Here is a 25,603-nt window from a genome sequence, read left to right on the forward strand (position 1 = left end):
AGGTGTTTCCCGAGCGCTACGACGTGTCCTTCTTCAAACGAGGTTTGTGGAGAGTACTCAACGGTAAGCAGCGACCTAGCTCTGCCCCTGGCATTGTTGAAGTCCATGGGCGACGGTAACCACTCACCATCAGGCCGTATGTTCGTCTGCCTACAATGGGCACTAACAAAAAATTAGAAAACTCACATTGAATTCGTGTTAGAAATAAATACAACTAATGATCTATTCGTTGTATCGTAGTTTTTTATTTATTTATTTTTTATTACTTAGATGGGTGGACGAGCTCACAGTCCACCTGGTGTTAAATGGTTACTGGAGCCCATAGACATCTACAACGTAAAATGCGCCACCCACCTTGAGATATAAGTTCTAAGGTCTCAAGTATAGTTACAACGGCTGCCCCACCCTTCAAACCGAAACGCATTACTGCTTCACGGCAGAAATAGACAGGGCGGTGGTACCTACCCGCGGGGACTCACAAGAGGTCCTACCACCAGTAAAAAATTCAAGTAGTTGTGATCTAGTCAGACGCCAGCGCGTCTGCCACGGTGAGTTCATAAAAATGTCAAGTACATCCCTGCGTGAGATTGCAAAAATTTTAACTAAGAATCGTATTCATGAGCTTGTCGTTTTATTATATCGCAGTATTTGCATTTTGGCCGCTCTTTTTGGCACGTCTTTGGACTTTATAAAGTTTTTCTTCTATGTTCAAGTGTAGGTACTTATAATTTTACTGCCTAAAATGAGCTGTAGCATCTGAACCCGTAATGGCGTGGTACTTTAGCGATGCTTATTATTCATTTCAGGTATTGATCCAATATAATTGATCCGTCGATTATATATATATTCGATATGTATATAATCGACGTCAATATGTATCTTTTTGTGTTTCTAGAATGACTGATGTGTTCACACATAGTAAGTTATCACAAGAGCTTGTGAAGCATTAAGCTGAATGTTGGGGGGGCGTCTTATTTAAATTCTCAATGAACAAATAAATTTTCATATTGAAACACAAGGCAGCTTCATGAGCACGAATAGCAAAGATGATCGTGATACCTACTTGTACTAGTACATAGGCCAGTACCAGTAATTACGTGATTATGTAGATATATTTTTATAAATTATGAGTTCAGTAATACTTAAGAAAGATCCATTACCAAATTTTACTACCGTACTATGAGCCATAGGGCCATAGCTTATCCAAACTATCTGTAATCCGTTTCTTGTTTTGCATTGCACGGACCAGATCTGGCATAACTTCCCTTCATAGTTGAGCGCCATCACTTGCCCTTCTTCAAATGAGGTTTAAAGAGATTTACAAGCGCTAGCAAGTGTTCGAGCTCCAACTGCTGGCTGCTGCTGATGTCAATGAGCATAGTTATCCACTTACCGTCAGATGTGACGAGTGTTCGTTAATCTTCAAAAAACAATAATTACGGCACCTTCTTTGCAACGTACACTGACAACGTTCTGCCTTTGCGCTTATTACAGAACTGTTTTTTTAAATTATTTGCACTTAATATCATATCTCTATATACCAGCCTTTCCCAAAGTGGGTGATAACGCCCCCTTGTGGGCGCTACAGGCCTAAAGGGGGGCGGTAAGAAAAAAAATTGGGGCGTTGGGTAGAGGCTTGGGAGGCGATTTGTAATTTCATCTAAGAGGACTCTTAGACACCGACTGCTCTCGCTATAGTGATTTTTAAGTAGATGAAAAAATGGGGGCGTTACAAAATAATTGACCCCAAAGTGGGCAGTAGACAAAATAAGTTTGGGAATCCCTGCTATATACGGTGTTTTGAACTACAGCTACCAGTGGACCATCTCGTACAACAAATACAAAATCAGCCCGGATTAACCGAAGTAATTGGAAATTCTTGTCAACTAAGAATCAAAGTAAATAAACAGGTCGGCCGATAATGGATGCGACCCGCATATTGCCCCCTTTCGAAATACCTAAAGATAACAAATAAACAAATCGTTACTCTGTCGGGGATTTTGTAAGCTCACGCATTTCACACGTATTAAATGAAAGACTTTTTTATTTAGTGTAGGTAAGGCTGTTATAGAAAAAGCTTGACGTCTAAAATCTTAATACTTGTTCTAGGGTAGTTCCAAATTAAGTATTGTGGAACCGTAAATTATTATAATAGTTTGGTATTTTTGTTGTTCTTTTGATTTAATTTGATAGCTTTGAACCAACCAAAAAACAACCAACCAACACAGTCTTAGTGATTACTTAAATCATGTCTCTTTTTTTTTTGCATAGATGAGTGAACGAACTCACAGCCCACCTGGTGTTAAGTGGTTACTGGAGCCCATAGACATCAACAACGTAAATGCGCCACCCACCTTGAGATACAAGTTCTAAGGTCTCAAGTATAGTTACAACGGCTGCCCCACCCTTCAAACCGAAACGCATTACTGCTTCACGGCAGAAATAGGCAGGGTGGTGGTGCCACCCGCGCGGACTCACAATAGGTCCTACCACCAGTAATTACGCAAATTATAATTTTGCGGGTTTGATTTTTATTACACGATGTTATTGCTTCACCGTGGAAGTCGATCGTGAACATCCGTTGAGTACGTATTTCATTAGAAAAATTGCTACCCGCCTGAGATTCGAATACTGGTGCTTCGCTCAACACGTATGCACCGGACGTCTTATCCTTTAGGCCACGACGACTTCAAAAATTACTTAAATCATGTAATATTTTTGCGATCTGGTGTGGTGTCTTTAAATAGTTTCGGCCAAACATGCCTACCAATATAGTCTCACAAAAATGCTTGATTTGCTTGTCTAGGCAGCGGCATACAAGGTAAACACCTATTTAGCTTCAAAATCATTAGCTTCAATCAAATATTTACATTTAAATGGCGACAAAAGCCCTACAAATGGACAATCTTAAGATTAGCCTGATGAGCTTCAACCTTCGTTAGGAGAAGGCTCCAACTGAAGAAAAAAAGTTTCGAATTACTAATTACTTTAAGACATACGTTAAAAAATAGTTCACACACAGATTATGTGTTATTTAGGGTATACAGAGAAAATATGTATAAGACAATTTTCTTAAAGACTCATGTAATTATTTTTCCGTATGAGTAACCTTCAGATTTATTAAGTTCTGAACTATTCGGAACGGTCTAAAAAGTAAGGCAAGAGAATAAGATGAGGTCACTACCACAGCAATACCGATAAGACATCAATGAAAGAGTGATGCCCCATACACTATCACCTTATTAATAGGTGATCCACAGACTCTCTAATCTAAGTCTAATAAAAAATTCTTCTGTTGTTTTTGCTATAAAATATTTCGGTGCAAATATTCAGATTTCCTTTTTCGCCGTTATTGCAATAAAGCTCGAGACGCATAACTACAGTCGAGACGATGAATTCCGTTCGAATCCGAGACGGACCCTCCCCTCGCTCTGCGGAGTGGCACAAATAAATCACTACATTCAATAGGATTCCGGTAAATTAAAATGTCTTGTGCAAAAAATGCCCTCCGTTGATTAAGCGGAGACAATATTTGTATGAAAATAAGGACACGGAATTTACGGACACTCATTTCTGGTAACCTTCGATATCGTCTTTTATCTCTTTCTTTATTTAATGTTTTATATTATTGCATTAGATTAAGTTCAGCGGAGAAAATATATATCATACAGATCTATTCGTAAAATGACGTACGAATTCCTTCCTCAAATTAATACGCTGATCTCTTGTACGAAAAAAAAAGAAACCAAAACATAAGGGACTATAGCAGAATTTATTCTTTTAACATTTTTCTGGTTCTCCGATTTCTAGAAATATTCATTGTGAAAAATGACGAGAAGAGCACTGAATAAAATAGGGAAGATGTTAGTCGGAAGTAATTCTTACTTTATCTTATTAGAAGATATACAAATACTTCAATTTATTTTTTATTGTATGCTTAAACAAGGGAATGCGCCCATGCTCCGCTTGCTGTTAAGATATTAGCGGAGGCCATAGAAAACACAAAGTGAATGTCGTTATCTAACTTCGGAGATCTATGCCTCTCAATTTCATGACCACTACCCTTAAAACCCGTACATGTTACATTACTGTGTCGCAGTATAAATAGTGGTGTGCACTGGCCATTTCAAAAGCTTAAAATCAAGTGGTCTACAAGGCGGTCTACACATCTAAACCAGTAAATATTCATATTATCATATATTCATATTGCTTAGTGATGTGGCCATCGGAACCTATAAGCACTTAGCAACATTAAATCCAACGACTACTTTAAGAATTGAGGTCAAGTACTGGAACCACTGCTACCCCTGTGAACAGAAACAGACTTGAACGGTAGAAACGGTGATACCACACTGATACGACAAGTTAACAACACCATCGCAATCGTTACAGATAAATAATACGATTTTATAATTTGTTCATCCATGTCAACAACTTTACATACTATTGGTTCGACACCTAATGTAAAAGTAGGAAATCGGGTGACGAGCGGGGTCAACGACCTTGTTCGACACACAGAAAGAACCGGAGGCTTGGACGAATAAATATCAAAGAAACAAACGGAAGCAGAAAAGTGATTATTTATCACGTACACATTTCCCAATGCTCGTATGAAAACAAAAATTTTTCTATGACTTTAAGGGTATATTTTTCTTCCTTATACGGGCAAATAGCTTGGCTGTCCAACGTGAATGAAGTCAAAAACTATTTTAGTTAATTAAAGTGTATGAATTTTAAGTATAACGACACATTAGCCACGTCGTGATGCATTCGCTTGGCACCCCTATTCGCCTATCGGCTGTTCACGGCTACCAGACACAAACGAGAGCTGTATTAGCAAACCGGATTGTTCCCGTCCAAGTTCCGAAACCGTGGCCAGAGGAAATTCAATGGAACCCTAATTTTCCGGTGCCCGCCTAACGCACAATGCTCGAACAATGTCCTACCGTGTAAGTACTGCATGTATATACGTTTTAATGTTGATTAATGTTAGCACTATGTGTGTATTTTTGGCAGTACTTCTAGAGTGCAATGGAAATCATGAACTAGAATGAGAGCTAATAGATATCGGAAAACAGACCGAGCTCCTTTTCAGAACAGATTTATTTCAGTAAATAGGTTAAGTGCTACCAATCACGGTAATGGCTGATTTAGTAACTAAAACAATTGCCTAACATTTGTAATTCTCACTCAAACTTTTGACTATTACTAGATTACTTTAATTTAGCAACTCTGTTCGACTAGATCACTGAAACTGAATTAACTTGCTAAAATTTTCCCAAACATTAATTGCTTATCGCAAGTCCATGTCTTTTTCCGTTTAATACTAATTCTATTCAACCTGACCGACAAATACGACGAACTCATTTCATTATAATTAATCTTCTTCTTCTTTTTCTCCACCTTATCCCACTAGGTGGGGTCGGCACAGCTAATTTTTCTCTTCCATTCTCTTCTATCAGCCGTCATCTCAACACTCACTCCTCTCTCTCTCATATCGTCATTCACACACCCCATCCATGTCTTTTTCGGTCGACCTCTTCCCCCTCTACCTTGCACTACCATTTTCATACATCTCCTAGTCACATGCATCTTCACTCTACGCATCTTCTCTGTACGCATCACATGTCCATACCAGGCTAACCGTCCGCTCCCTAATTTGTCCTTAATTTCATTATCATTAATCCAGAAGCATGATTTTGATTAAATTCAGAAAATTTACGAATTTTTTCAAGTCTGTCTTCTATTTAGATCTTGCCACGGTGTTTGTTTGCAAAATTTGGCATTTATACATTTTAATCATAAGACCTCATTCTCCCAACTATTTCTTTATGTTTTATTTAGATCAACTATGTAAGAATATCTTTTAATTTCGTACAAGTTTAAAAATTCATTCATCTTATTGAAAAATACGCGAAAGAAATATTAGTTATTTATAACCGTAGATTTTAAATAATAATAATATGATCCGATTATTTAGCGCAATCTGCATATTTCCACCGCAGAGCTGGCATACATGTCGTCAAGAGGATGAACAGTTTCTTTTGATGAATACAATACAGGCTTTGATGGGATGCCTCAAGATAGAACAGGCATGCATTGCGCCTTCACTTTGTGATTTCTATACGCTCATATGTCTAAAAAATTTAAAAAGTTATTCTTTTCATTAAAAATCATCTATCACACTGATATTATTACAGCGCTACACATCGAAGCGAGGTTATCAATAAGTTAAAAAACATTTTTTGGTTTGTCAATTCTCGGATTATTCCAACACGGTGGATATGTCAACAGTACGTGAAAGAGATTTCAATCACTCGAATCTCCTATTTCGCGTTTCGCTATTGACAAAACTCATTTTAATCCGGCGTTTTGCACTTAACGCAATTGGTGGTCTTTATCAGACATGCGTGCTTTCAGATATTGAATGCTGCGTAAGCAACGCGTTCAATCGCTATATTAATAGGAGATAGGGGCGTTAGTTAGCTGTAAGTGGACATTCAAGGTATTTGACCTAGCGGTGAGTACTCTTTCAGTTCTGTGGCTATTAAAAAGTATGAACTGCATTTTATTTTAGATTTTTGTTAATAGATAAAATCGAAATTTTATTATACTTAAAACAACATGTTTTGGTCTAAATTGGACAATTATAAATCCAGATATTATAAAATATTTACTGGTTTCGTATACATAATAACATTAATAAAATTCTTAAACAATTTTACTAATTTTTTCCCAATTTTCCTATGAAGCAACCAATAAACCTCATAAAATTTTTAGAGATATATATTTATTATATTTTTCTTCAAAAAATGACCCATGAATCAGTATCGATGACTGGTCAGTTTTTACTGACGACCGACATGATTGATTGACAACGAATGACCTATTGGATTCAAACTCGTGTTTACGTTTTTCGTATCAAATTCATCAGTCATCCGGACGATTCTAGTTTTCTTTTAAACGTATTCTGACTAAATATTGAAAACGGAAAATTGACTATTATATTTAAAAAAAAACACGCCTGCTTATTTTTGGAACGAAGATCCTTATGGGACGATGCGGAGGGGTACCCTAACCGGGAAAAAACGTCCGTAACGTAAGATTTTTATTAGTAATGCACACAGAATGCGCGCAATACACTAACTCTTATGCAAACAACCGTGAATAAAGTGTACCACAATAAGCTCGCACGTTACCGAATGACCGTGAGTTGTTGCGAAACCTCCAGTTTTACTTTCTTTATACCTCGAATAAAACTTAAAATTAATATTTTTATAAAAGAACTTCGTTACTATCCGGTGTCCCACGACACCACACATTTTTTTTTACTGAGTGGACACATACGTTTTACGCATATATTTTTTCACTCACACTTCATAAATAAGAAGAGAATGAACATAAAAAATAACGATGTGATACTAAGCTATCCGGCTAAGTGATTAATTCAAACAAAAGTGACCACAAGCAACGGCCAACGCAAGCTAATTAAATTAGCCCAATTCCGAAGCCGCTAGCTAACTGACAGTTTAACTGACAGAACCTCGATCTGCTGTTAAACCTCTCGTGTCTTTTGTGAATTTGTGTTATAGACTTTTTGTTCGGTTTATTAAGAGATTTTAATATATTTTTTAATTATTTAGCAAGCGACAAATTATTTATAATTGCTTTAAGTTTTAATAATAAATAAAAGTTAGTTCCTTTAACCAATCTCTTTTCGTGAATACCGTAAAAGACGATTTAGAGATTCATTAGAGAATGAGCAGCAGCAATTTATATGTATTAAACTAACAAACTGCAATCACCAAGCTGAATTAACTGGTGGTAAGGAGCATTGTAAGCCCGCGCGGAATATTGCCATCACCCTGCCTACTTCTGTCGTAAATTAGTCATGAATTCCGATTTGAGGGATAGGACAATCATCATCATCAACACCAATACAATACCAAAAAAAACCCACGACCAAAGTGTCAACTGTGTTCACATGGTAGCTCTTCGAATCAAAACGCAATTTAATTTTCTCAATTATCTTGATTTGAAGACGAAGCATGTTCTATTAAATATATCCAATTAGTCAGACCTCGAAATGAGGCTAATTGGCAGCTCGAATGGCAAAACCTAAATGGAGTATGAAGCCTATCTACTTAAGACACTACATTCGTAATGATTCTATAGATAAACTCTCATTGTTAGAGGTATGAAGTCCAATGTCTTAGACTTTTTAACTTAACACCGAGCGGGCCGTAAGCTTGTCCACTCATCTAAGCAATAGAAAAAAAAAACTCAGTAGAAACAATATCTATTTTGCGAAGCGGTCACAATTTGATCTTTTGTGCACTTAAAATCTCATACGAAAGCCGTAATGAAATCACGGGAGCCAAATCGGATTAGCCGTTTCATTGTTGTGAAACGATAAATTTTCTATTCTGAACGTTTAAGTCCTGGTATCGCAATGTATTACGTGGAATACCCAGCACTTGTGGCATAGCGCAGATTAATTTTAGCAGTCTAATGATGAAAAATGAAAACAAATGAATATCGAAACAAATAGAATATTTCTTGAATGTTCTAGAACATTTTTAAGCTATTGCATAGATTTTATCGCGGGCCTTAGGCCCGGCTTGAGAGCGGAATCGTGAAATTCCGTAACGAAAAAAACTTTCCACCCCTCACTGCGCCTACTACGTAGCTCGCGTTCAACACATTCACACGTTGCGCTTGTATAGTGTTTAAAGTAAGAAGTCTAAACACTGATTTATGTACTATCAAAATATGTGATATAAATTCGTGGGTAACACAACGATAGCGCGAACTAGCATCCAAAGGCGTGTCTCTATCCCATGTAGCGCCCTCTAGTGAGTGCGCGGTCAAAATGGAATACTCACAATGTAGCAGATTCATTGAAAGTTAGCCCACTGAGTTTCTCGCCTGATCTTATTTTATTGTTGTTTTAATATTAAATGATTATTGTCGATTTATAATTGCATAAGTTGATAAAAAATGCTATGCAATAGCTTTACCGCGGCAGTCTCCGAGTGCCACAAGTCTTTTTTTTTATTATTCCAGTTAAATCAAAAGTGTTCTTTATTTGAAAAGTCCCGATAATGTTTTCGATATCGACAAGTCTAGAATATTTCTTACATGTTCGTTTTATCGAAAATATGCGGAAGGTTGTAGACAATTGAAACGACTCTTAAAGCGTGGCATAGACGACATGAGTGAAGTTCGATGCAAAGTGACAAATAGATCATCTCAAGAAAGCAAAGAAGTGAATTGTGATAGTGAAGTCTGTTCTTAAATATCGTAATCATTAACTTAAGTGAGGTGTAGAGGTTCTTATTTATCCGAGCCCCAGCTCGTAACATTATCCAATAGGCTAGCGACTAGACCAGTGATTATCAAACTTATTTCTTTTACCGCCCCCTTTGAAAATCAATTATTTTTCAGCGCCCCCCATTTTTTATACACCCCTAAAACTTTAAAACCGCAATTTCATTAATTTAATTATTAAATGTTGTATTAATTTTAGTAAATGTAGTACCACGTAGTACATAATTATGTATTTGTAGATGCTATTATTGTTTCTTCATATTATTATATGTCCGTACATTACTACAGAGCGTGTATTTACAAATTTGCAAAGTAAAAATGAATTCTTCTCATCAATATGTTTGTTTAAATTCAGAATCACCAAAATAAATTGCTAGTTCACTGTACTATTACTATGCTAATTTATTAGAACGAAACTATTTTTGTTGAATATCTTTCTCATTAATATAAGATTCTCATCATAAGATAATTAAAAATTTATATTTCGACTAGTAAATAATACTACTAACAATAATAACTTATTAAACTACGAATAAGCTAAACCTGGAAGTCGTAGAGGATTTCATTTATCTGGGCTCCGTCATAGCTAGTAATGGATCCTCCGAAAAGGACCTCAGAAGGCGAATCAGTATGGCAAAGAGAGCTATGTCCCAAATGGACCGTGTTTGGGCGGACAGAAACATCTCTAAGAATACCAAAAAGCAGCTCGTCACCTCCCTCGTCTTTTCCATTTTTCTCTACGGCGCAGAGACTTGGACCCTCAAGAAAGCCGATCGCCAACGCATCCACGCGTTTGAGATGTGGTGCTGGAGGAAAATGCTCGGGATTCGTCGGACAGAACACAGAACCAACGAATCCATTCTTACCGAGCTCAAGATTCCAATGCGCCTCAGCACTACATACGCGCGGAGAATTTTCGAGATCTTTGGACATATCGCCAGAAAGAGAGGTGACAATCTGGAAAAGCTGATGGTAACAGGCAAGGTATGCGGGAGAAGGCACAGAGGCAGAAATCCAATGCGCTGGTCGGACCAAATACGCTCCACTCTCAATATCTCAGTCCACGTTGCTATCCACACAGCCGAGGACAGGCAGGAATGGCGCAAGATGATGCAGGAGAAAGTTATTAGAGGAGGCCACGACCCTCAGAACTGAAGATTATCGACGCAAGAAGGAAGGAAACTACGAAAAATAAATTAATATCATTTCGTATTATAGATAAATATGGGTAATTTTTCATAGAATTTTAGTTTATAATTTAGAACTGGTTCAAATAAAAAAACGCCGCCTAAGTCAGCGTTTTTATTATTTGTAATAATTAATATCTATACTAATATTATAAAGAGGAAATATTTGTTTGTTTGTATTCAATAGGCTCCGAAACTAATAAACCGATTTGAAAAATTCTTTCACTGTTTGGAAGCTTCACTATTCCCGAGTGACATAGGCTATAATCGTATTTGGAAAAAATTAGGTATCCTTACTAAAACTCCAATAATTTAACCCAAGGTTTAAAAAAAAATTCCTAAAATATTCTTTACGTCGCGTACCTACGAAAACTATTGATGATAGAATAAAATAATGTACTACGACTTTGTAGAAAACATTATTATTTACAAAAAGTGTCGCGACAGCATATGTCTAACTATTATAGTTATGCCGCAATAAGTGTTCTTTTATTTAAAAAATGCCCCTGGTAAGACACGAAGTGCCCCCTACCTTCGCCGACTGGTCGCTTCCTACTTGGAGGACAGATCGGTCACGTGTACTGGACACGGTGGGATCGTGCACAGGCTCCCGGTCGTGCGCGATGTTCCACAGGGGTCGGTGCTCGGCCCCCTTTTGTGGAATATCGGGTATGACTGGGTACTGAGAGGTGCCCTCCTCCCGGGCCTAAGCGTAATCTGTTACGCAGACGACACGCTGGTCGTGTCCCGGGGGGGGTTTTGCTGAGTTTGCTCGTCTTGCCACCGTTGGGGTGGCACATGTCGTCGGCAAAATCAGGAGATTGGGCCTCGACGTTATACTCAGTAAATCCGAGGCCATATGGTTCCACAGGCCCCGGAGAGTGCCACCTGTCGATGCCCATATCGTGGTTGGAGGCGTCCGTATCGGGTCGGAGTGCAGTTGAAGTACCTCGGCCTCATTCTGGACAGTCGTTGGACCTTCCGTGTTCACTTTCAGAACCTGGTCCCTCGTTTGTTGGGGGGTGGCCGGCGCGTTAAGCCGACTTCTTCCCAACATCGGGGGGCCTGACCAGGTGACGCGCCGTCTCTATACGGGGGTGGTGCGGTCAATGACCTTATACGAGGCGCCCGCGTGGGGCCAGTCACTGGCCGTGGGGGTAGCGAAGTTGCTGCAACGACCGCAACGCACCATCGCGGTCAGGATCATCCGTGTTTATCGCACCATCTCTTTCGAGGTGGCGTGTGTACTGGCTGGGACGCCACCTTGGGTCCTGGAGGCGGAGGCGCTCGCCGCTGACTATCAGTGGCGGGCTAACATTCGTGCCCGGGGCGTGGCGCGTCCCAGCCCCAGTGTGGTCAGAGCGCGGAGTGCCCAATCTCGGCGGTGCGTGCTGCAGTCATGGTCCAGGCGGCTGGCCGATCTTTCGGCTGGTCATAGGACCGTCGAGGCGATTCGCCTGGTTCTTGTGAATTGGGTGAATCGTGACAGAGGACGCCTCATTTTCCGGCTCACGCAGGTACTCACTGGGCATGGTTGCTTCGGTGAGTTCCTACACCGGATCGGAGCCGAGCCGACGGCAGAGTGCCACCATTGTGGTTGCGACGGCAGACGCGGACACGGCAGAGCATACGCTTGTCGCCTGCCCCGCATGGGAGGGGTGGCGGCGTGTCCTCGTCGCAAAAATAGGAAACGACTTGTCGTTGCCGAGTGTTCTGGCATCGATGCTCGGTGACGACGAGTCGTGGAAGGCGATGCTTGACTTCTGCGAGTGCACCATCTCGCAAAAGAAGGCGGCGGGGCGCGTGAGAGATGCACAGGCCCGCCCCTATCGAGCGGGGTCCAGGGAGGCGGATCTCGCCCAAGCCCAAGGACCGGCGAAGGGGGCCTAAGAAGACGACGTGCAAGCTGCTCTGCATACGTTTTACGTATGAGCATCCGGGTGATGGAAGGCCGGCTATCCCCAACCCACCCTGGTTCTGACCCAGCGGGGTATTCCGTAGGATAGATCATTCTAACCGGCGCCATCTAGGCGGGCTTCGGACAGCCTGCCGACCGAGAGGGCTGGTGGTCGTGGCGCCGACGACCGCCAGTCCGGCGTCCCGAGGGGGAGGGTGATGGAAGAGATGTGCTCCGCACTAAACACTTCACTTTCCCCCCTTTACCTTTTCATGAGCTCTGTCTCATGCGAGGTTTGGATGCTGGTTGTTGAGCGACAGGAGGTTTTAGTCGGTTCGATTTCGACATGCCCCGCCCTCCATCCCCAGTGAAAGGCGAAAGTCCGGCGATTTCCACCTGACAAAAAAAAAAAACGTGTGGCACTCGGGAACTGCGGCGGTAAAGCTACTGCATAGCATTTTTTATCAACTTATGACATTATAATTAGACAATGATAATTTAATATTAAAACAATAATAAAACAAGACCGCACTATATTAAACCTTAATAAAGGCAAAACCTTAACTGTCCCCTTCACACTCATAAGCTAAACCGCGCGAGAGAGAGATGGGCAGATTTTTCATGATTCGCCTGCAGTGTGACATCACGCCACGCGCTTATTCACAAACACTACACAAGCGCAACGTGTGAATATGTAGAACGCGAGCTACATGGTAGGCGGAGTGAGTGGTGTTAGGTTTTTTTCGTTACGGAATTTCCTGATTCGGTCGCCGCGCTCAAGGCCCGCGATAAAAGCTATGCAATAGCTTAAAAATGTATGAACTTGTAATAAAATCTCTTTGGCTATACTGTTTGTATCTGGCTGGTTTTGGTATCATTAAAAGTTTAAATTCGAAAGAAGATAATTCCAAATTAAAATTAGGAAGATGTGTGATTTTTATTTATTTTTCGTACTGTCAAGATGAGTGAATCTAATGAAGATATTCGATATATTTTAAAATTTTACTACAAAAAAGGTAAAAAAGCAACGCAAGCCGTGAAAAAAATTTGCGATGTTTATGGACCTAGTGCAGCGTCTGTGAGTAGCACAAATTTGGTTTAAGCGTTTTCAATCCGGAAATTTTGATGTCAAAAATGCACGTCGCTCTGGTCGCCTTATTACGGATAAAATTGATGCCATTTTTTAAAAAGTGGGGCAAGATCGGCATATCAATAGTTACAACGTAACTGAAGAACTGGGAGTTGACCACAAAATAGTTATGGCGCATTTGAAATAAACTGAGTACACAAAAAAGCTCACTGAAAGAAACCTAATGAACCGTGTACTCATTTGTGATTATTTATTATGACGTAATGAAACCGAACCATTTTTGAGGAAGCTGAGAACTGGTGATGAAAAGTGGATCACGTACGATAAGAACGTACGAGAAAGGTTGTGGTCAAAGACCGGTCAGGCTTCACAGACTCTGGCGAAACCCGGGTTAACTCGCAACAAGGTGATGCTGTGTGTGTGTGGTGGGATTGGAAGGGCATTATACATTATGAGCTGTTACTATCAGGCAGGACCATCGATTCTGAACTCTACTGCGAACAACTGATGAGATTAAAGCAAGAAGTTGAGAGAAAGCGGCCGGAATTAATCAACAGAAGGGGTGTGGTTTTTCATCACGATAACGCTAGACCTCACACATCTTTAGCCACTTAGCAAAAATTAAGAGAGCTTGGCTGGGAAGTGTTAATGCATCCGCCGTATAGTTCTGACCTTGCACCTTCAGATTTCTACCTGTTTCGGTCTCTTCAGAATTCTTTAGGCAGTGTCAGGTTAACATCACGAGAGGACTGCCAAAACCAATTGTCGCGGTATTTTGATCAGAAGCCCCAAAATTTCTATAGCAATGGGATCATGTCCCTACCTACAAGATGGCAAAAAGTTATCTAACAAAATGGTACCGACATACTTTAGTTAAATGTGAATAAACTATATTAAAAAATGTGGTGAATTTTTTTTAAAAATGCGAAGAAACTTTTTTCCCAACCTATTATTATACAGAAATAAAATAGTAAACAATGTTTACAATAAGTGAGCTTTTTAGGCTTACTATACTATTTGACATTGGACGGTAATGGGTAAATTGTAAAAAATAATAATCTAAGATAAGTTTTTGAACAATAATTATACACGCATTTCCATTTTATATAAAAATTATGATTCTTACATCAGTCATTTCTTATAAAATGCTAGGAAAATGCTTTAAAATGCCCTTATGTTAAAAACAAGAAAGAAAGTAAAGAAAACCTCAATTTGTATTAGTTTACGTATGTGTAATATTTTAAAACTCTGCATGGTAGTTTTTTTTCTAATGTTTAAAATAATTTCTGGTACAATGTAATTAAGGTAAAATTGCTCTAATTTTTTAACTATCATCGATCATGTTCCGCAGAAACTTGTTACCACTTGATTGCGTACGGTGTGTGGGCTATCCTACGAAATTTATGTCAATTATTTTAAGTTTTATAACATCATACAGGGTAGAAATATAAACTAATTATTCGTTATTGTGTAGTAGGTGAGTTTTAATTTTAGTAAAATTTAAAATACTATAAAGTAAATGAAATTACCAATTTTACAGCGCCCCCCTAACGCACATCAACGCCCCCCATTTTTTCCTAGGCCCCTTAACGCCCCCCGCTAGGTTTCAAACGCCCCCCAGGGGGCGTTATCGCCCACTTTGAGAAAGACTGGACTAGACAATCATAATGATAATATTCTACCCGAATACTTTTCTAGGAGATCGTGTCTGCAATCTATAGCTACTAATATGCCCTATCATTTTAGTGTAAAGTAATAGCCCCACTTGATGTTGTGAAGCTGTTTGAAGTGTAGAATAGTCCTTATTTCGATCGATAATGCCATCAATTTAAAATTAATAGGTATATAGGTTACAAAAAGTAAATAATATGTTCAATCTGAAAAACATTTGCATAATATTACTGTTGTAAAATTAGTACTTTAGTTAAAATTTTGAACACGCTTCCATTAATTACATCCGCATCCGAGAATACATTAAATTCTATATCAAGAATTTTGTGAACATTTGAGAAGTACCAAGAAACCAATCCACCTAGATTGTTTAAGCAATTATATAATATCTGAATTGATAAATCAATATATTAAAATAGATAAATTTTTCTAAAGAGAAAAGATACATTATTATTTATTACGTAATAATTCCTAAACTAGACTTTTTACGGAAATCGACAATACTTACTGCAAGATTTTTGAACTAAATGTACGTAGTTAACTTCTGCACGTATTGTTTTGAGAACACTCGTCCTTTTTCAATTCACGCCCGCTGAAAAGGTTTTGTTTACAATGTAATGCAGATAAATTCATTTCCTAAAAAGGGCGCCATTAAAATGAAACGCCTTGAAAAAGAAACCACCATTGAAAATCATATTCAAGCTAATGAATGGAAACCGAATGCACTAAATTATTTGTGCTCGTACTATTTAATGAAATGATAGCAAAGATAGCTTGAGCTGTATCATTCGGAATTTTATTTGAACTCTCACACGAAATTCAACTGTCAATGTTCCTCTTTAGATTGGCCCGCAATAGTCCGCGTGCTGTGAATAAACCATGAGTTGTTTTCAATTTAGCGTAAAAGCGTTCTGTCATAAAAGCTGGACGGATCTCATAATTAACATTTTACGGTTGAGCCATATACTTATGAAGCAAAGATAAGTGTGCTGATATTTATTGCTGTGGCTTTATTTCGTAATTGTGGCAATTAACTTGTTTTGGTTTATATAATGACAATAGGTGTGGAGCAGGCTAGAGTTGGGTCATCGATCGATAATTCTAGCAAATTTTTTTAAGATATAGTAAGCATCGTAGCTATTTTATGGACTATTTCACCTTGAAGGGTAGCCACAGTCCATGGACTTAACAGCGTGCTCATGCCGCAGCCAGCCAGAGACAAAAGAAGACATCAGAAGTTTCAATAGTCTTCGGAGTCCGTGAAAACAATCCGAACTAACTTGCATAGGGCCTGTCTATGCGCACAAAAACTACCAAAAAAAAAGGATATCGGTCAACGAGCACTACTGCGACCGCACCGTCACTTCTCTCGCAGCAACCTTACCAACAACACCTGTGTACCTGTATATTATCACGGCCGCGCGGCCGTTATTTCAAATATACTTTAGAAGGAAAAATAAAATATTCATTTCGTCTGTACACCACTGCTTGCCTCCTCTTCCTCGCCAACATTGGTCCATCGAGCCGGATAATTTCATCCACCATACGAAGACGGATCAGCTTCCAACCGCCAGAGAACAGAGTGATCAGCATCGCAAACGGTGTATTTCGGTAAGACGGCCACTAGTTTCCTTCCCATCCTCATTGCTTACCTGTGCTAATAGCGTTCTATCTGCAGATTCCAGTGTTAATTGCGTCTACGGGTCGCCATTTTGTCGTGGCTACCTACCGTGCAGAACTTACTACACGTAGTTTACCTAGAACGAAAACCGTAAGTACTCCGTGTTTTTCTATCACCCACCAAAATGAGCACCGAGAAATTAATGATTCCAGAAAAATCTCCCAAAAGTCCAATTTCAAAAAGCAATGACCCTCTATCCATTTTAATTAAAAAAAGAGGTATTATTAGAGGCAGATTAACAGTTTTAACGAAACAAATTAATAGCTTGGATCAGAATTCACTAGTTTCATGTACAAATAAACGCGCAGAATTAGAATTACGGCTTTCGACGGCTTCTAAAATGTTTGATGAGTTCAGTGAAATACAAAGCGAGATTGAACTATCAGTCAACGATCATGACCTTTTCCAACAACTGGAATTACGCGAAGGTTTTGAAAGTGCTTACTACACCATTATAGCTCAAGCTAAAAGCTTACTTTCATCTAGTGAGGTTGCTCCAAGCTCACATCCAGGCTCACACGCTGTAAAACTACCCACCATAGCTATGCCTACCTTTGATGGATCATATGAGCACTGGCTGGAATACAGGGACACCTTTCTCTCTTTAGTACACAACAATGCGGATATTACTCCAATCCAAAAGTTTCATTACCTAAAATCTTCATTAAAAAGCGTTGCGGCATTGGTTATTGATTCTTTGGAATTCTCCTCTAATAATTACACAGTAGCATGGGATTTAATTTGCAACAGGTACAACAACACTAGGTTGCTAGTTCACAATCATGTTAAAGCCCTATTTTCTATTCAAAATCTAGTTAAAGAGTCACCTACTCATATTCGTAAATTAATAGACACTATCTTGAAAAACTTACGCGCTTTAAAACTACTTAACGAACCGGTAGAATCGTGGGACACACTCATCATATATATGGTAGTTTGTAAATTGGATAGCACCACCGAACGAGAATGGGAGCAATACCGAAGTTCCATTCCCGCCGTAAGCAGTGGCGACACTTCCAAACTAACTACACCGGCAGTTAAGGTAGATAATTTAATAACTTTTCTCAAAAATAGGGCAGACATGTTAGAAACATTATTGGTTACACATAGCACTAACAATAAAGCGTATAAACAAGTGCCTACGTCTAAGGTCCACTGCCATGTGTCTCCAGTATCACTCACTACAAATAGTTCACAACAACAATATAAAAAAACACGCGCTTGCTTAATATGCAATAATTATCATCCACTATACACTTGTCAATCTTTTATTGACTTTAATATACAAGAGAAATTGAAATTCGTTCAGGACAACAACCTGTGTCCTAATTGTTTACGAACAGGACATTCAATATCAAACTGCAGGTTCGGTTCATGTCGTAAATGTAATAAACGGCATCACACAATGATTCATGCGGATCAGTCGGTCGCCGCTGCCGCGACCATTTCTAGCGATAACAAACCGGTTTCTCTAAGCGTAAACAACTCCTCCGATGCGAACGCCGTTGCAAGTTATACATACGCGCATACTTCACACTTAGATATACGAAGCGAGCAATTAACTAGTGTGAATCTTGTATTATTGTCAACGGCTCAGGTGGAGATAGTATCCAACGACGGTAAACGTCACATCGCGCGCGCTCTGCTCGATTGTGGAAGCGAGCGATGTTTCATCACAAAGCGATTATGCGATTTACTTAGTATTCCTACCATACAGTCCACTACTCACATTAAAGGTGTCGGAAATTCTATAACTCACAGTGCGCAATCATGTGAAGTTGAAATAAAAGCGATAGCTGGCACTTTTATTACGCGCTTACAATGCTTCGTGCTGCCCGAGATAACTTCTTCGTTGCCACCCGTTTCTATACAATGCGAACTTTTACAATTACCTAACAACATTCAGTTAGCCGATGCGCACTTTAATGAAAGTCAATGTTGGGTACGCAGCACGTCACCCGTATCAATAAGGCGAGTGACGTCAACCCAGGTTGGACGGGTTTATGAATCTTATAAGATTTCTTGAAATCCTATAAGACGCCGGATGCCCGTCTCGTGGCGATTATTCGTGTCGATCTGAAGCAGTCGATGTAGGGTCCTGAGGTGTACGATATCGTACAAGCTCACTCGAAATTAAAACTCAAAACTTTACTAATTAACGTAAACCGAGCCGACCGATCTGTCAATACAATCGAATTCAATAACCGACGATCTTTTAAATGGTCTTCAAGTCTTCAATAAATATCTTCGAGGCGCTGATGTCTTTACTCGTGCGTTTTTTTGTAATCTTCGTTCGGAGGGTCGGCGGCCGGCGGTTGGCAGGTAGTCGGTCGAGGGTCGGTCGGTAGGTCGGCAGGTACCTGACAGCGTCGCAGGGTCGCTTAACTACCTCGGAATGTTACCCTACAGAGATCTCGTGTAAAATACGGCTCTCGTCGAGATCATTTTCACTATGATCGGCTCGGTTTATTCGTTATATCTATTTATTTAATAAATGTATATACTAATGCCTTATACTTAACTATTCTATGTTGTAATCCCTATCGATACATATAACTTATTCTATGCTTAATCTATATGACGCGCCCGTATAAACAAAATACCCGGTCCTGAACACAGATAAATGCTGTTTGTTACATCGTTTCGGGACGCGGGCCGGGCGCGTGTTCATTTAAGTTAATATGCTAATCTTAAAACTATCGGGAATAATAAAGCAAAAGTGTATACTATTTATTTCAAAGCAACTTACGTTCTATTCTTAGTAAAATCTATGTGCACGTTATCTATATCCTTATCTATCTATATGCACTCTATATAACTTATCTATTTTTTATTTATCTATTTGTTATAACTCTATGTCTATGTACGTATCTATATAAATCTATTATTCTATTCTATATTCTATTATATTCTTCAACTTATTCTATAATTATGGGGCGACGCCGCTGTCGCCAACATCCTCCCCCTCGTGCGTAGCACCGACTCCTTGTCGTGGCGACTCTATGGGCGTGGGCTCGTCGCTCGTTGCAGGCACCAGCAGGATCATCTTGGAGGCAGGTCTCTTAAGCAGACCGCCGCTCGTTCTGACGTCGACGGTTCGTACACGGTTGTCGGGGCCTGGGTAGGTGTGGACAACTTGCCCGCGCGGCCATGTGTTGCGTGGCAGCGTGGAGTCCACTATGAGGACGGTATCCCCACACTGCAAGTCCTCGCCAGCTGCTCTCCCGTCGATCTTCCTGGGCAGCAGCGTAGGCAGGTATTCCTTGACCCACCTACTCCAGAAGTGGTCCGCCATACGCTGCGCCACTCTCCATGTCCTTTTGCCGGTCAGGTCTTCGTCTCTGTAGTCGCCGATGCTTGGAGCTCCGCAGGACCTCCCTATGAGGAAGTGATTCGGCGTGAGTGCTTCTGACTCCCAACTCTCTTCCCTGGCGACGAGCGGTCGCGAGTTGACGACGTGCTCCGCCTCCAACAGAAGAGTGTGCAGAACTTCTTCCCTCGGGTGTCTTTCCTTCAGTGTGACCGCCAGCGCGGTTTTCACGGACCGCACCAAACGTTCCCACGCGCCTCCCATGTTCGGCGCTCCTGGCGGGATGAACTTCCATTTTATGTTCATCTGAGCGGCCCGTGACACGACGTCTGCTTCCCTTGCATTCTCGATTGCCTGCTTAAGCTCCTTGTTGGCGCCGACGAAGTTAGTCCCATTGTCGCTGTAAATGACTTTGGGCGTTCCTCGCCGGGCGGCCATCCTGCGCAGCGCTAACAGCATTGAGTCTGCCGTCAGTGACGCTGCTAGCTCCATGTGGACTGCTCTCGTGGTGAGGCATGTGAACAGCACGCCCCACCTCTTCTCGTGACGTCGTCCTACAGTCACCGTCATCGGCCCGAAGTAATCGACGGCAGCACAGGTGAACGGCGGCTCTCCATGTCGTAGCCGCTCTATCGGCAGGTCTCCGGTGGGCGGTAGTCGTGGTGTACTCCGATAGACCTTGCACCACTGGCATCGGACGGCCGTCGCTCGAATGATCGATCTTAGACCTAGGATCCAGTAGCGCTGCCGCACCTCGTTCATCACCGTTGCGTGGTTACCGTGCTGGAACGCCTCGTGATAGTGTTTGATCAATAATCTCGCTATCACGTGCTTCCCGTCCAGCACGATCGGTCGCTTGCAGCCTGCATCTATGTATTGCGCTGCGTCGATACGTCCGCGCAGGCGCAACAGGCCATCTTCCATCACGACGTCGAGCCGTCGCAACTTGGGGTGACGTTCGGGATCTTTTTCACCGAAGCTCTCTCCTTGGCTGCTTCTCAGTAGGATCTTCTCCGCCTTCTTCAAGTGGGGCGGATCGAGCGGCAGCCACGCTTCTGTAGGTGCTTCTGGAGTCCTTATCTTCCATGTTGATCGGGGCTGCTTCGCTCGCGTCGTCCTCCACGTGGGATCTTGCTGCTCCAATTGTCTGGACACGCAGGCGCTCTCCTTCCGGGGTCGACACAGCTCGATAAATTGGAGGACCCTGGCTGTTGCTCTCAATAACTTGACCCAGCTCGAGAATCTGTGCGGATCGGGCGTGGGTCTAGCGTCAGCGGTCCTCGCCGTGGCGACCAGAAAGGCCTCTTTCTCTTCTCCAGACGGTTCTTGCTTGAATGTTCGCGGCTTGGGCCAGCGCGATTCATCCCACGTCAGGAACTCGGGTCCATTAAACCACCGATGCGTGTGGTCGAAATCCGCCGGCGCCTCTCTAGTTGCGTCGTCTGCTGGGTTTTGCGAGCCAGGCACCCATCGCCATTCTTGGGGCTTCGTTGACTCTTCTATCTCGGCGAGTCGGTGCGCAACGAAAGGTTTGAACGTGCGTGGGTCGGTCTTTATCCATGTCAGAACTGTACTGGAGTCAGTCCAGTACGTCCTTCTGCCGACCGCGATGTCCAATTCGTTCGCTATCGCCTGCGCCATCCTTGTCCCCAGCAGTGCAGCTTGCAGCTCCAGCCTTGGGATAGAGACTGGTCTCAGTGGGGTCACCCTGGCTTTCCCTGCTAGAAGCGTGACGCGGTGGGTGCTCTCGTCTGTCCTCTGACGCCAATAGACTGCACACGCGTAGGCCTTCTCGCTGGCGTCGGTGAACGTGTGCAGCTCCCCCTCAGTGTTACAGTACGAGAAGCATCTTGCTATTCGGAGGCCTTGCAACATGCGAAGGTTCTCCATATAGCGTTTCCACGCCACCTCGTCCTTTTCCAGGATGACGTCGTCCCAGTCGATCCCGCTCCGCCAAATGCTCTGAATGAGTGCTTTCCCTTCTATTAGCACGGGTGATGCCAGCCCCATAGGGTCGAAGATTGACATTACCGCGCTAGTCACTTCTCGTTTGGTCGGGGTTCGTGCTTCTACATCCTTTGGGTCTCGAGGATGTGTCCGGAATCCCATCTCGTCCGACTCGTAGAACCACCGCAGGCCCAGGGTCTTTTCTTCCTTTGACCCCAGCTCTATGTCTCCTGGGGTCGCACCACCTGCGAGGCTCGCCAAGACGCCGCGCCTATTCGATGCCCAGCCTCTGAGCTCGAATTTCGCTCCACGGTGGACGACATCCACTTCGCTGGCTATGGTTATAGCCTCTTCTTCCGTCTCGAAGCTCTGCAGGTAGTCGTCCATGTAGTGGTTTCTTTCTATTGCCCGCGCGGCTTCTGGATATTGATGTCTGTACTCGTCAGCATTCTTATTTTTCACGAACAACGCCGCGCTCGGTGAACAGGCTGCTCCGAATATGACTGACGTCATTCTATACTCTTTCGGAGTCGCTTCGCGTCGATCTTTCCTCCATAGGAATCTCAGGCTGTCGCGGTCCTCGTCCCTGATTCTGATCTGCAGGAACATCTCCTTGATGTCCGCGACAACTGCGACGGGTCTTTGCCGGAACCGCAACAACACTCCGAACAGGGATTGTAGTAGGTCCGGTCCCGGCAATAGAAGATCATTGAGACTCGTTCCATCGAATTTCGCGGCGGCGTCGAACACGAGGCGTTTCTTGGCCTTCGTCGGGTGTGTGACCGCGAAGTGAGGCAGGTACCACTTCCGTTTTGATCCTGCTCCATCGTGTGGGACTTCCTCAGCGTATCCATTCTCGATGAGGTTAGTCATCTGCTTGCTATATTCCACTTGCAAGTCAGGGTCTCTGTGTAGCTTCTTTTCAACGCCTCTGAGCCTCGTCAGCGCGGACCTGTAGTTGTTAGGAAGCGTGGCTTCTTCGTCCCTCCATAATAATCCCACTTCGAAGCGGCCGTCGTCGCGTCTCCGACTCGTCTTCTCCAAGATGTCAAGCGCCTTCGCCTCCATATCCGTGCTCGGACGCCTGGGTGCGACTCCCAGCGACTCTATCGCGAAGTGCTCCTTCACCAGTCTGTCCAAGGCCTCTTCGCGCATCGATACATGGGCGCAGGTGAGGAAGTTCACCTCTTTTGCGTTGTTGCCGTAGAGACCATGTAGCACCCATCCCAATTGGGTGAATGAGGCTACCGGCTGGTTCCTCCTGCCCCTGCGCGTCGTCTTGGCGGCGATGAGTCCCCAGTTGTCCTGTCCGATCAATAGTTGGGGGGATTGTTCATCGTAACATAACTGGTCCGCCAGGCTCTTCAGGTGCGCGTAGCCTTCGATGGTTTCCCTCTTCAGTCGCTGGGGTGCAAGGCTCATGTCATCCAATGTGCGCGCTCCGAAGATCGTCCTCTTCTGCCGCTGGTGAAGCCCTCGAACTCGGATGTTAAGCTTCATCGAGTCCTTCTTCGTTAGGGTCTTCCCGCCCACGGTCTCGAGGCGGAGCGTCTCCTTGGGTCCCTTCAGGCCGATCTGCTTCGCCACGCTCGAGTCCAGGAGAGTCACCGTGGAGCCTTCGTCCAGCAGGGCCAGCACCGTCGTCGATCCCGATGGCCCGTACACTTCAACGGGCACCATCTTCAAGTACGCCCTGCTGATCCGTGTGCAGTTGATGGGAAGTCGCACGTTGTTCGCGATTTCCCTGTTCTCTGCTGGCTCTGTCTCCGGCTTCTCGTTGTGTAGCGAGTAGTGGTGCCAGCGCTTGCACGTGCGGCATGGCGGTCGTTGACACGATTGCTTCCGGTGCTTACCGTCGAGGCACTTGTAACATAGGCGCGACTCCTTTGCCATTCTCCATCGTTCCTGCACCGTGGCTCTCTCGTACCTCGGACAATCATACAGCGGGTGTCCTTCCTTACACTGCGGGCACGCCGGCTTGTCTATTATTACTCTGTCCGAAGTTGCGCGCTCGCTGCAGTCGGTTGTGGCGTGCGTCGCCTGTCGCCTCGACTGTTGTCTTTTCGTTGCTACCTCAGCCACGGCGTGTGGCCCGCACCGGTCCGCCATCTTGTTCAGGAAGCCGCACATCGTGTTGAGGTCCGGGTCTCCTTCAGTTTTATCGATAATGTGGTCGTACCACCGGAACCTCAGGATGGTCGGCATCTTGTCGACGATGCTCTTCAGCAGTTCAGGCGACATCAAATATTGGGGTTTCCGCAGCCCCCTGATCGCTGCGACGGTATTGTTAACATTGCTCGCCAGTGAGCAAATGTCGTAGGCGGAGTCACTTATCGTCGGAAGTCTTCGTATGCGGTCTAGCTCCGCTAAGACTAAAGCGTCCGCCCTTCCATAGCACCGCCGCAGTGATTCCATTACTTCTTCCGGTGTGCTCTCGGAGTACAGCTGGCTGCGGACTCCTTCCCTGGCTTGTCCTTTCAGCGCTCTTCTCAGCCGCGCCATATTTTGAGCGCTTGAGAAGAGTGGAGCGGTATCCTCGTAGACAGCCTTGAAGGCCACCCACTCCCTGCAGTCGCCTTCGAACGTCGGCAACTGGTGCATGTAGTCGGGTTGTGGTGGCAGCTCCTTGGTCGTCGCGCTCCTCACCGCTTCCACTATCGCCTTAGCCAGGTCCCTGTTGCTGCAATATTCTATGTTGGCCTTGCTGACGGGGTGGTTCTCAATGTGCTCGCCTGCGGGCTCCTTGTCCGTACTGCCCGCTGACGTCTGGACCCAGGCCCTGACCTGGTCCTCCCGGTCCTTTGGCTCTTCTATAATGGAATCATCGTCGTCTTCGCTTTCGGCCTGAATCAATTGCAGGCGGAGTCTGGCGGCTATGGTGGCTGCTTGTGCTTCTATCAATTCTTTTTCCGCCAGCTCCGCTCTCGCTGCCAGTTCTTTACGTCGTAGCGATTTCTTCGACGCGGGTCTATTTTCACCACGTGTCCGCGTCGTTGCCTCTTCAAGTTTTGTGTTCTGGGTCGTGCCGGTCGCGGAGCTCTCGTATGTTTCGTACGACGTCGCTTCTGTTGCCTCCGGACTGGATTCTTGAACCGCAGGTTCGAGTGGCTGTTCCCTCGATGATCCCTTGTTGCTCCTGGTGATCGGCATCGTTGAATAATCGCTGTATCCGGCTCGAAGGACCAGCTGTTGGGTACGCAGCACGTCACCCGTATCAATAAGGCGAGTGACGTCAACCCAGGTTGGACGGGTTTATGAATCTTATAAGATTTCTTGAAATCCTATAAGACGCCGGATGCCCGTCTCGTGGCGATTATTCGTGTCGATCTGAAGCAGTCGATGTAGGGTCCTGAGGTGTACGATATCGTACAAGCTCACTCGAAATTAAAACTCAAAACTTTACTAATTAACGTAAACCGAGCCGACCGATCTGTCAATACAATCGAATTCAATAACCGACGATCTTTTAAGGGCCTGGCCACAGCTACTG

The 25,603-nt window shown here is 43.3% G+C and overlaps 1 protein-coding gene and 1 non-coding gene across 2 annotated transcripts; one reads left to right on the forward strand and one right to left on the reverse strand.

Annotated features, from left to right (window-relative positions):
- Positions 1-17,238: 17,238 nt before the first annotated feature.
- LOC119628822 (uncharacterized) lies at positions 17,239-25,263 on the reverse strand. The gene is made up of 2 exons (XM_038012574.1): positions 19,813-25,263; positions 17,239-17,268 (listed from the first exon to the last, which is right to left on the reverse strand). The coding sequence occupies exons 1-2, from the start codon at positions 25,261-25,263 to the stop codon at positions 17,239-17,241; spliced, it is 5,481 nt and encodes a 1,826-aa protein (XP_037868502.1).
- Positions 25,098-25,222, forward strand: Mir3382 (microRNA mir-3382). Its single transcript, NR_107658.1, has one exon. It is a non-coding gene; the product is annotated as a microRNA mir-3382 (primary transcript).
- Positions 25,264-25,603: the final 340 nt, after the last annotated feature.

Source organism: Bombyx mori, chromosome 8 (genome assembly GCF_030269925.1).
Source record: "Bombyx mori chromosome 8, ASM3026992v2".
Classification (NCBI taxonomy): domain Eukaryota; kingdom Metazoa; phylum Arthropoda; class Insecta; order Lepidoptera; family Bombycidae; genus Bombyx; species Bombyx mori.